The 13,000-nt window shown below is 46.1% G+C and overlaps 1 protein-coding gene across 1 annotated transcript in view; it reads right to left on the bottom strand.

Annotated features, from left to right (window-relative positions):
- Nucleotides 1-13,000, bottom strand: part of NPHS1 (NPHS1 adhesion molecule, nephrin) — a 61,026-nt gene that overhangs the window by 26,953 nt on the left and 21,073 nt on the right. Inside the window, exons 15-20 of the mRNA XM_083512287.1 lie at nucleotides 12,663-12,835; nucleotides 11,806-11,946; nucleotides 9,172-9,312; nucleotides 7,679-7,800; nucleotides 2,448-2,619; nucleotides 1,363-1,519 (exon numbers count right to left, since the gene is read on the bottom strand). Coding sequence (XP_083368413.1) covers nucleotides 1,363-1,519; nucleotides 2,448-2,619; nucleotides 7,679-7,800; nucleotides 9,172-9,312; nucleotides 11,806-11,946; nucleotides 12,663-12,835 — 906 coding nt within the window. The remainder of the gene's footprint in view (nucleotides 1-1,362; nucleotides 1,520-2,447; nucleotides 2,620-7,678; nucleotides 7,801-9,171; nucleotides 9,313-11,805; nucleotides 11,947-12,662; nucleotides 12,836-13,000) is intronic.

The raw sequence follows: 13,000 nt of genomic DNA, 5'->3' as shown, positions 1-13,000 counted from the left end.
ATATTTGACATTTCAGATGCATCTCAAAAGACTTGCACATTAGGCTCCTGCAGATGCCAGGGTTATTGGGGCACTTAACTAGGAGGGCACCAGGGGATGAGAGTGTGGGATGATGCTATAGCCTTTACACTATAAGACAAACTAAGGACATTGGGAAGGACATGATGCAGCAAGCCAAAGATCCATCTATTCCAGCATCCTGTTCTCGCAGTGGCCAATCAGATGACAGAACAACCTGTGAGCAGGACATGAACCGCAACAGCATCCTCACATATCAGCAGTGGCCCACCCAGTGGGGGCAGACCCAGCACACGAACCTCCCATCAGCAGCGTTGCTGGTGTGTACCAGGAAGGAGAGGGGGGAATTGGCAGAAAGGTTGGGGCCACGCAGATGCACCAGCAGAGCCGATCTAATGTGCCCACCGGGGCATCTGTGCAGCCGTGTTCTCGCCGCTGCCCTCACCACAGCCCCTTCTTGGCATACAGCAGCAGCGCTTTCGCCAGGAGAGCCAGTGTGGTGTAGTGTGGTGTAGTGGTTAAGAGCGGTAGTCACGTAATCTGGGAAACCGGGTTCGTGTCTCCGCTCCTCCACATGCAGCTGCTGGGTGACCTTGGGCCAGTCACACCTCTGTGAAGTCTCTCAGCCCCACTCACCTCACAGAGTGTTTGTTGTGGGGGAGGAAGGGAAAGGAGAATGTTAGCCGCTTTGAGACTCCTGAAGGGGAGTGAAAGGCGGGATATCAAATCCAAACTCTTCAGGAGGTTATTGTTGTGGCTCTATCTCACAGGGTGAGCCGCTCCTGGCTAAAGATGGGAGGAGAAATTTAATTCAGTTCGCATTTAAAGCCAGATTTGCTCCTTCCGAAACACTACAAGAACCAAAACACAGGCAGGCTTTGAAATTTGCACTTATCTGGATTTTGCAGCGCAGTTCTCCAAACAGTTTTTACAAAAATGCATATATTTGGGGGAAGTGTATGGATATGCAAATGGGCATTATATATGGGGGAATTTTGTTGCTGCTGCTGCTGCTGCTGTTGTTGTTGTTGTTGTACCTGGCTGGGCTGCCCCAGCCACTCTGCAAATTGCTTGCAAAAATGTCTACAACAGTCAATACTGCATACAAAAATGTACTTATTAAGTGAAATTTGCACCGTAAGGCTAAAGAATTTCCATGCACTGTTTTTCCTTTTTTAAGCAGGGGCGGAGGAGCAAATTGCTACAGAAAAGTGGAGAACCAAGTTTAAGACTGGAAAAATGAGAAAATGAAAGAACCAGAATTGACGGATTTGTCTATCCCTTCTCATGCCTGTTATCAGGTTCCCTGCTCATGTACCTACCTGTTCACCTGAGAACTCTCACCTGGGGCTCTGAAGGTCAAGGGACACACCATTCTTGGCCCAGCTAAAGTGCACAGTGGGAACACCTTGAGCTCGGCACTGGAGCGCTGCCTGGCTTCTCCCATCTCCTGAAGCCGCCACTTTCCTCAGTCCAGGGCTCTTGATGATCTCTGGTGGGTCTGGGGTACAAGTGAGGGGAGTAGAACAAGGAAGAAATCATGAGAGTATTTGCAGCATTCGTAAAGGAATGGTCTGTGAGGAGACTGAGCATATTTGCAACGGCCACCAGAGTTTCAGCTCTATCTTCAAAAGCAATAAAACCACAGTATTTAATTCTTGTTTCAATTTTACTGCCTAAGTTCATGTAAATCAGTGGGTATTATGAATTATGAGTTGTGTCCGATGAGAGTCCTACACAGACCCACTGAAACTAATGGGCATTTCCAGTGGACCTACTCTGCGAGCTCAAGGGGCTGGATCCCAAGTTAGTCTGAGTAGACCCTGTAAAAGTAATGGGCACAAATAACCATTCATTTCAGTGAGCAGAACTGAGTTGAACACAGTGCTATGTATTGTGGAGTTTTATTACATGGGCTCAGATTTAAATTTTGTTGCTTTTATCTGTATCTTTGGTCATTTCATAACACACGTTCATTTTAAAACAAAAAGGAATGTTAATTTTAGCTGTAATTTTTGATAAATATTTCACGCCATTTTATGACAACTGCTTGGGGGCTTTTGCTTTTTTTTTGATTAAGCAATCTATACATTTTGTTCAATAAGTAAAAAGCCCAGCCGGCCTGCATAATTTTGAGCACTGGGTTGCTCTGTTACTGTTTGCAAGCCTCCTAGTATTATAGATCTTGATGGGTTCTAGTCAGCTACTCAGGGTAGGCCCATTGAAATGAACGGAACCAAGTTAGTCATGTCCAGGAATTTCAGTGGGTTTACTCTGAGTAAGACCAGCATTGGCTACAACTCAATATCTTTATATCTTACTCTTTATATAATTGGAATGAAATAAGTGGTGGACATCGGACACAGGGAAGGTGGGGCAGGGCAAAATACAGAGGTTGGGGTTGCAGAAATACTAAGTAGGAAACTTACATCGAACAATCAAGCGGGCGCTACTCCTTGCTGCTGGGGAGATCCCATTGTCCGCCTGACACTCGTAGAGTCCGGCATGGGCTCGCTTTGCCTCCTGGACTCGAAGTCGCCCTATCAGCCCGTCCGACAGCAGTTCAATCCCCAGCTCTTCCAGGCTCTGCTCCAAATTGTTCTGGGTACAATATCAAGATAAGAGGGATCAGTTCTTGGTGCTGACTGGAGCACACTTGAGAACTGAAGCCTCTCTCCACAGAAATCCGGACTGCATTCTGGACATTAGTTAGTTGCTATCCTTCAATATCACTCATAAGAATTTTAATATTTAATACTCATAAGAATTTTAATATTTTTAAGGCAAGGTGCTTTGCAAGCCCCAACACTGTGCTTGCAAAGCCCCGTGCACAGCACTTTGCAAGCCCCAATGATCAGCTTCTTGTCAGAGCTTGCAAAGGCCAGCCCACAGCTGGCCTGCAAACCCTTTGTGGCCCAGCTGCATCTTTACCTGCCCATCTGATGTCATACACATTAGGTATAGGACAGGTCAATGTACCTTCATTGAAATAGCCTCATGGGACAAATGGGGAGGCTCCCTGTTAATCTGGGCCCATCTAGGCTTGTATTCTCAGCCGTTATAGAAATGTTAATGCACACCATGGTGCAGCCATAATGGATGAAGGTGGACAACGCCATCACCCGTCTGCGTCATTTTTGTGTAAGCTGCCTGGACCTTTGCACAAACCTTTGCTGCTTTAGGTACTTTGAGTGGAGAGTCGCAGCAAATGGCCATGAAGCCAAAGCAAAAATGAAAGGCAGCTTTTTGGCAAGCCAGGGCTGGTATCAGGAGCCAGAGTCAGGAGCAGGTCAACAATAAAACACCTGGGACTCAGCTACATTAGTAAAAAAACAAAACAAAAACCCAGTGATTTGAATGTGTTATTAACATGCAACACCAGATGGTGATAGAGAGCAAAGAAAAATTCTAAGAGGTTTTCCATAGCAGTTTTTTCCCCCTTTTGTTATAACTATTTAATTTCTGACTTACTTATTTCTTTATTCAAAGACATCAAAACAGCTCAGGCATAGTGGTCACAACAGCTCTTCCCAGTAGGTCTTGCCCCAAAGAAGCAGTTGCGAGGACCAAAGGTCTCCATCTTCCCCTCACTCTCTAAGACTCCTTCCCTGGTTCCTTCTCCAGCACACCTTCATCTTATATTGCAATTTTATACTGTGAACCGCCCTGAGACGGGGAAGGGGAGGGGAGCTGATAACAGCAGGAGGAGAAACACACACACCCCAGCTTCTTCACTAGCCTGACTCATCTCTGCCTCTTGCCCCCCCCCTCCCCACCCTCTACTTCTGCCCCTCATTCTGGACTGCTCTCTGCCACAGCCTCTTCCCACTCACTAAACCCTGTTGCCTCTTCAGCTTCTGACACCTCCTTCTCCTCCCAGTCTGCTTCCTCTTTTCCCTCTGACCACTCATCATCATTCCACCATCAATTCCCTGGCTCTGAACCTTCTTCCCCTGGGGGTTTCCTTGGGGGTTCCCAGTCAGCCCATGACAGCTGTCATATGCCCATGTGCCCTGCATGGAGCACAAGTGATACAGCAGGTATCTCAATTACACTCTTTTTTCTCCCCCTTCCCAAGTAGATTATGGCCATTCATGTTCCACATCTTATGACGATCTGCCTACACAAGTAGTGAAATTGTGCAAAATTGATGGAAAAGTCCAGCCCCATTTCCAATTACTGATTGATGCAAAAATGTCTATATGTGGGGGGAGGGATTAGTTAGTTCTTTGAGGGCATTGTGGGAAGGTTGGTTGTATGATTTATATTTCTTCCTCTTTCTTTCTGTCTCCCGCCTATGCACCTTTGTGTGTATCACCCAGCTGAAGTCTGACCTATTGTCTTGGACTGGTAGCTAAGAAATTTATTGATCTACTATACTACGGAATAGTTTTAGAACTAGGTGGAGAGGGGATTAGGAGGAGACTGTGTAACTTGCTCAGATCAGTTGCTTTCTCGGTGCTATTTATTAGCTCACGCTGGTACTAAACCGTTAATTAATTTATGCAAGTGACATCAAATTGCTTTACATTTCATCAAATGTAAATTGCTTTATTTTTGGACGTTCTATTTTATATCTTTTGTTTTATTTTCTGTAAGACCTATAAACTTTCAGAAGAGCATTTCATAAAACAGTTCAGCTTTGTACAATAATAAACCGAGCTATTAGTTCCAGTCCTAATCTTGAACCTGTGGGTTTTGCTGGTTAAGCTTTACTCCTTGCTCCTCTGGGTCGCCACTGAGCAAATTCAAACCTTGACTGGGGGGGACCCAATGAGGGCTAGTGTATTGGACAGGGTTTGGCATGGCACCCACTGGCTTTGACTGGGTCACCAAATCAACAGTCCCTATCACTATTTTAATTGTACTCCAAAGCATCTGGGGGGCACCAGGTTGAGGAAGGTCCTACAAAGCAAATGTGGGTAACCTCTGGCCCTCCAGATGTTGCTGGACTATGATTCCCATCAGGCCCACCAAACATGGCCGATGGCCAGGTATGATAAGAGTTGTGATTCAGCAACTTCTGGAAGGCCAAAGGTTACCTACCCCTGCTCTAAAAGAATATCAGGTCACACAAAACGACACCATATCCTTGGAGCCTTTCCTGCCTGTTAGCTACAAAAACTGACTTGTCACTTTCACTGGCAATAATCCTTGCCCCTCACTTAAGAAATGGGGTTGTGTCAACAGGCTAGGAGCTGCAGGCAAAAAAAAAATAATTCCATTAAAGTAAGCATCTTCCAGCTGTCAGCACCCAGGAAAGAAGCATGCACAATCGTAGAAATATACTGTAGAAACTATTTTATTTTATTTTATTTATTTTATTTTAGTCCATAGAGCCTGCAATCTTTTGTTTTATCTCATTTGATCTTATTATACACCACTTATTATACTGAGCTTTTGGCTGTGAAGTGGTTTATAAATAAATAGATCTACTATATATTTTGGAAAAGGGGTTGTCCATTGGTTCTCTATATGTTCAGCTGCCTTTCAAGATACCATCATCAAACTCAGCACAAGCGTTCCCAAGATGGCGGGGAGTGGTCTATGTTGAAAGTTGGGTTCTGGGAGCCATTTGAATCAAGATGGCAAAACAAAACATGACTCTGGTGTGACTTTGTCCGTTTTGTTGCATGGGTTTGCCCCACCTCCAAGTTATTGTAGCAAAACTTGACATGAGGCTTCCTGGGGTGGGGGATGGCAGTCTTTGCCAACTTTGGAGTGCCTAGCACCGTTCTGATTCAAGATGGTGGACTGAAATGTGACTTTGGCATGACTTCACCCATTATTTTTTGCTATGATGGGTCTAAGCTTACAAATTACACTAGTCATTTTAAAATCACAGTATTTTGGGGTTCCTAAATATTCCTTGGCAGTGCCAGACACTCCTCACTAATCTGCAAAAGAAGAAAGAAGACCAGGTTTACTTGCTATTAAGTTAGGCAACAGCTTGGAGGAAAAGTATACCTGAAGGAGCGTCTCCACCTCCATCGTTCTACCCGGACACTGAGGTCCAGCACCGAGGGCCTTCTGACGGTTCCCTCATTGCGAGAAGCAAAGCTACAGGGAACCAGGCAGAGGGCCTTCTCAGTAGTGGCACCCACCCTGTGGAACGCCCTCCCACCAGATGTCAAAGAGAACAACAACTACCAGACTTTTAGAAGACATCTGAAGGCAGCCCTGTTTAGGGAAGCTTTTAATGTTTGATGTATCACAGTATTTTAATATTCTTTTGGAAGCCGCCCAGAGTGGCTGGGGAAACCCAGCCAGATGGGCGAGGTATAAATAAAAAATTATTATTATTATTATTATTATTATTATTATTATTATAAAAGCTCACCTCGCTGAGCAAAGCCACATCAGCTTAACAGGGTAAGAACTGTCTGGTTCTCTGCAAAAGCAAACTAACCATGGTGCAGTGGGTTTCATATTTTTTTACCGCCGCAACGGAGCTGTCAATATTTATTTGTTTATTTATATCCCTCTCTTCTGCTAAAAGTACCCAGAGCAGCAAATAACCTAATAATAAAAACTGCGCAATACAATCAATATGAATGCAAGTGCGATAAACAATTTCTAAAAGCATTAATGAAATGGAGAGCAAACAAACCCGCAAACCTATTGGCATCGAGAGTAAAAGATGCTCTACATTGCATCGGCGTTCGGTATATATTGCAGCCAAGTGCAGAAATAAATAGTCTGGTGAGGCTATTGGCTGACAGAATAAAGCAGCTTAAGGTTTTGTTGCTGGTGTACTTTGAATTCATGTCTTATGGACCCTGAGTGTGCTGATGAGTTTGTACCATTCCTAGCCTGAATAGAGTTCTCTCTCTTACTCACAAGTAACAGCCTCTGTTGTGGCATTTTGGATGGCAGTGAGGACAAGCAGGGGTGGAGGACTTAGAGACAGCCCAGCCTGTTTTGCCGCCTGAAGCGAAACAGGAAGGTGCCGCCTCCAATCCCCACCACATCCCCCTCTACTTACCAAGGTTGCATGGCAGGGACTTCTAGTGAGCTCCAACACAAACTCCACAAGCCGCTTTAACTATGTGACTCTGGCAGTGGCAGGGGAATTATCCACAGAGGCACCACCCTGAGGAACTCTGCCGCCCGTGGCAGCTGCTTCAGTCCACCTCATGGGTAGGCCAGTCCTGTCCAGAACCTCTTCACCTGGTCCTCAGAATTTTCTCTAGGCCACAAAACCACACCCTTTACCAGCCCTGCTCCATACCTGCCTTCAGTGCTCTTGCCTGTCTGGACTGTGTCATCAAACTGTTGACACAGTTGAACTCATGTCTCTTGCTCCTCTGCATCAAGGATGGAGAGATGTAGCTGTTTGAATAGCTGGAATGTCGATTAGAGTCACATCCATTTCTCCGCCCAGTTTTGGCTTTGGGTGCACCTAGGACTGTCGTGTGGCCCCTATAAGGTTACCCACAAGGGAAGTGCAGCCCTTGGACTGGAAAGGTCAGGAAACTGCAGCCTTCCAGATATAGTTGGACTCCAACTCCCATGAGCCCCAGCCAGCATGCCCAACGGTTGGCAATAATGGGATTTGTAGTCCAGCATCATCAGCAGGGCCACAGGGTAAAAGCTTGAAGCAAACAGAAAGTCTTTTTCCACCCTTAACCTCAGCTTCTGGTCTAGACTAGCCACTTACCAGCCATCTCCACTGGAACATGTTTGAAGGTGTGGGGTTGGCATCCACCTGGCACTCAATCTCAGCTGTGCCCCCCAGGTCCACATAGGTTGGGTCTCCAATGCTACGGATGGATGGCGAATCTGTTCACGGGGGGGGGGGGGAGGCATGTGGCATGCTATCAACAGGCAAGAATTTCAATTTGGTCCACATCTTCATGCAAACCTACCGAATTCACACGTCCTGAAACAATAGTTACTCCCCCCAAAGCAGCTATCCTGCAAAATGCACACTTAGCAATGCAGTTTCCCAACCAAGGAAGCGTCTAACAGGGGAAAGTATGCACAATAATAAATAAAGAGAATTCATAAACATTGCATACGAAAGTGAATTACATTAGTGGCCAAACTGGTGGAAACCTTTTGGGGAAAGTGTATTTCCCAAGTTTGATTGCTCAAAACACCTGACTGGCTCTCTAAACACTCACACTCATTGGCTAGACTCAGATGAAGGAAACCTACTGCATATCAGCCTAAGCAAGATGTGCTTCCTTTTTCTGGTTATTCAGCTATACCTTTTTATAGAATACAGATAACTGAACAAACTTTGTTGCATTACATTATTCATTAAATTATCTTTCCATTGATATGCAATTTTATGGTATTACTTTTTTTAAAAAAAGTGGTGTTATGAGCCATCAAACCTCAGAAATACACTTCTTCCAAAAGGTTTCCACAATTTTGGCCACTAGTGTATATTAAGGGAAATTGCTGGGAAAGGTGTGTTCATTAGGTAAGATGGCATTCAAATATGTGTATATTAAAAGAAGTGAACTCCAAAATGCTGACAAATGTCATAAAGAGGAGAGAGAGGGGGGGGAGAGAGAGAGAGAGAGAGAGAGAGAGAGAGAGTATACGTTGTTGGCATCCAGCTGTTCAGAGAGAGAATGGAGCACACCTCTGGGAGTGAACTCAAACCACCTCTCTGGGGCAAAAGCCTGGCCAGGGTGTATGGAGGTCTTGGGCTACCCAAATGTTGAGAACCCCTCTCAGCTTTGCTGATGTGGTCCAAAGGAAAGCAGAGCAATATGTCTGGCACTGGTTGGGCTTCAGGAGTTGCCAGAAGGAGGTGAGCAAGGCACCATCCGACCGCCTTAGGGATGCACACGTGTGTGTGTGTGTGTGTGTGTGTGTGTGTGTGTGTGTGTGTAACGGGAAATGTGACAAATAGCACTTCAGATTGGGGAAATGATGGAAACTGAAACCGAAGGATTTGCCCATTCCTATGTTACACCACCGCACAAAGAGAGCGTGTGATGTAGCATTGGTTCCCAAGAGCAGGCATGAAGCTAAACCCAGGCCAGCTGCGAGAGGATGTGTGCTGAGACACCAAGAGAAGGAAGGCAGAGGAGAGCATGCCAGAGCTATAATCACAAAGGACAGAAAAGCACAGATGAGGCCCCTCGTCCTTCAAGTGACGGAATACATGGTATGCCCTCTCCACCTGATACTCACACTGCACATCCAACAAGAGGGCCGTTTCATTGTGGCCTTCTGGGTTCTCGCAGTAGATCGTGTACTTGCCAGCATCCGCCCTGGTCAGGTTCCAGATCTCTAGAGAGCCACCATCCCGCAGGTGATACCGTGGGGAACCCTCTAAGGAAGACAGAGAGGCGACCAATCTTAAGGAAATCATTGCAGACAAGAAGAAGAAGAAGAAGAGTTTGGATTTGATATATTGCTTTATCACTACCTGAAGGAGTCTCAAAGTGGCTAACATTCTCCTTTCCCTTCCTCCTCCACAACAAACACTCTGTGAGGTGAGTGGGGCTGAGAGACTTCAAAGAAGTGTGACTAGCCCAAGGTCACCCAGCAACTGCATATGGAGGAGTGGGGAAGCGAACCTGGTTCACCAGATTACGAGTCTACCGCTCTTAACCACTACACCACACTGGCTCTCAGCAAGGGCCAAGGACAGTGGTGGCTGTTGGCTATTGGACCTGGTGGGACAGAGGTCAGGGAGCCAGAACCAATGACAGGGAAAGTGAACTAATTCTGTTTTTTTTTTGTCCCTGTCTTCCACCCAGCTGAGCTCTACAAAGGCAACCCTGAGACTCAGGAAGAGGAAGCTGATAGCCCTTGCAATTAAGGAGGTAAGCAAGTGGGGGCTAGCCGAGGACAGCTGAGCTTGGTGGGGCAATGCCCAACTGGGCCTAATGGACCAGTCTTCACTGGGTTAGGAACAGGCGAGCAACAGACCAGAGAGAGAAAGAGAGCAGGCTGGCTGTCATGGACTGGCTGAATGCAGAGGAGTGGCAGGAATCATAGAATCATAGAGTTGGAAGAGACCACAAGGGTCATCGAGTCCAACCCCCTGCCAAGCAGGAAACACAATCAGAGCACTCCTGACATATGGTTGTCAAGCCTCTGCTTAAAGACCTCCAAAGTAGGAGACTCCACCACACTCCTTGGCAGCAAATTCCACTGTCGAACAGCTCTTACTGTCAGGAAGTTCTTCCTAATGTTTACGTGGAATCTTCTTTCTTGTAGTTTGCATCCATTGCTCCGTGTCCGCTTCTCTGGAGCAGCAGAAAACAACCTTTCTCCCTCCTCTATGTGACATCCTTTTATATATTTGAACATGGCTATCATATCACCCCTTAACCTCCTCTTCTCCAGGCTAAACATGCCCAGCTCCCTTAGCCGTTCCTCATAAGGCATCGTTTCCAGGCCTTTGACCATTTTGGTTGCCCTCCTCTGGACACGTTCCAGTTTGTCAGTGTCCTTCTTGAATTGTGGTGCCCAGAACTGGACACAGTACTCCAGGTGAGGTCTGACCAGAGCAGAATACAGTGGCACTATTACTTCCCTTGATCTAGATGCTATGCTCCTATTGATGCAGCCCAGAATTGCATTGGCTTTTTTAGCTGCCGCGTCACACTGTTGGCTCATGTCAAGTTTGTGGTCAACCAAGACTCCTAGATCCTTTTCACATGTACTGCTCTCAAGCCAGGTGTCACCCATCTTGTATTTGTGCCTCTCATTTTTTTTGAGAGGGAAACTGGGGGACCCCCAAGGGAAGAAGACTCAGAGCCAGGGGTTGGTGATGGGACGATGATGAGTGGTTAGAGGGCAAAGCCTGGGAGGAGGAATGATTGGAAATTGAAGAGCTAACAGGGTTTAGTGAGCAGGGAGAGTCTGGGGAAGATAGCAGTCCAGAATCAGAGGCAAGAGAGGAGGCCAAGAGGCAGAGATGAGTCAGGTTGGTGAGGAAGCCAGGGTGTCTCCTCCTGCTGCTGTGACCAGCTCCCCTCCCTCCTGGTCTCCCAGAACCAAAAGAGTTATGAAGAGGGAGGAGCGAAGACAGGCACAGCGACAGAATCTCAGATTACTTAGAAAGGACTCAGAGGAGGAGGAGACTTAGGCAACTGTGAGAAGATGGGGACCTTCAATCTCCACAACTGTCTCATAGGGGCAAGACCTACTGGGATGACTTGCTGTGCTCACTAGGCAGACCTTGTTTCCTTGAATAAAGAGTTAAGTTCACTGATGCTGTGTGATTTATTGCTCTTGGCACTGGCCCACCCAGCTGTCATTGCACAATTTACCCTTCCACTGCAAGGCATTTTTTTCACCAGAAGGATGAAGCCCGCTAAGGATTCTAGGAGGCATATTAACTCAGAATGGAGAACCTGTAGCCATCCAGATATTTGTTCAACTCCAACTTCCTTCCCTCCCAGCTAGCATGGCCCATAGCCAGGGATAATGCAAAGTGTGGTGCAGCAACAATGTGTGAGCTACAGGTTCCCTACCCCTGTATTAGTCAAAAAATGTCTTTTCCTTCCGGTGCAAATAGCTTCAAAAGGAGAATTTTCCTTAGAACAGCAGCCAGGGAAGAAATGGTGAAATTCCTCCTGACTTGCTGCAAGCCAGGTGATTATCATAACTCACTGTGTGGATGCTATTTGCATTTTTTTAAAAGTGCAAATTAAATGCAAAGATGTTCAGCGCCCCATCTAATTTGGCCGTTTGATTGGAAGCTCCTTGCAGCTAGGACCAGTCTCATTTGTCTGCAAAAAGACGGGCACACTGGTGACGAAATAACAGCAACAGCTTGGGACTTCACTCCAAGAATGATGCTGGACCCACCTGTCAAGAGTACCTCACCAAGGAAGGTCCAGCGATAGGTGATGTCTGGAGGGCTGGCCGACACCAGCAAGGGCAGCTGGACAGCTCCGTGCTCCACAGTCTGCACTACTAGAGGTTGCTCAGAGGAGAACTCTGGGGGAACTGTGCAAAAAGCAGAGGAAGAAGAGATTCTCAGATGACTTTCCCAGTGACTTTCCCTCCTGCTTCTTGAAGCCCAAAGGTGTCTAATATGAGCATATGGCAGGTTGTTGCTGGTACATTTCAAAGAGCCAGGCTTACATTTCAAAGAGCTTCCACAGAAACCCTCTGGGTAAACGTTGCCTTACATCCGCCCTGGGGACAACACATGCTAAGACTGTAAACAAATCAACCATGATTTCAGCCCAATGAACTGCAATGTGGTCATGGAAGACACACATGAGTGACAGCCCCCTCCTCCTAGTTGTTCCTTCCAGTTTGCTTTCCTCATTTCTCCGTCAGTTTGCAAAATGGTTTTTGAAATCCTTGTGAAAATCCAACAGCATTTTATTTTACATTTCTCCATATACATATTTTCTGCAGTTTTGCCTAATATGCTAGGTTATTTGCAAGCTGTTTTCCCTAATACAATACATCTTTCTTTGTTATTTTCATGCATTTCTATGCACATTTTACTCTAGCCTATGCACATTACAAAAATGGTTGGGGAACTGCAGTGCAAAATTCAGAGAACCATGCATTTTGAAGGGCGGATGCTTTTCGGTTCACACATTGTTTGGGAAAGTGTGGCTTAGGTAGCTTTGCATTAATTTTAGGTAGGTTCACCTTCAAATGTAAAACTGAACTGAACCTCCCTCCCCTCCCTACTTCATACTTACATAGGACAGTGAGCTGGTAGAAGGTATTCACACCTTCAGAGAGGACAGAGCTGTATGCATGGCATTCTACTCTCATCCCATGATCTGCAGATGACACCACTAGAGTCAAATTTCCTGAAGTGGAAAACCCTCCAAATACTGCTTTCTTCTGCTCTGGGTTAGTTGCCTTCAACCTGAAGAAGAAACACTACTAACAATAACTTATCAAGAACTTATAGGAACAAGAAAAAGCTGTGCTGGATCAGGCCATTGGCACATCTAGTCCAGAATTTTGTTCTCCCAGTAGCCAAAAATATGCCTACGGAAAGCCTCCAAGAAGGACCTGAGGACAACAGCAA

This window comes from Podarcis liolepis, assembly GCF_965112155.1.
Source record: "Podarcis liolepis genome assembly, chromosome: 7".
In the NCBI taxonomy this organism is placed as follows: Eukaryota; Metazoa; Chordata; class Lepidosauria; order Squamata; family Lacertidae; genus Podarcis; species Podarcis liolepis.
The sequence above is the reverse complement of the archived record's forward strand: the minus strand, read 5'-3'. Positions and strand labels throughout refer to the sequence as shown.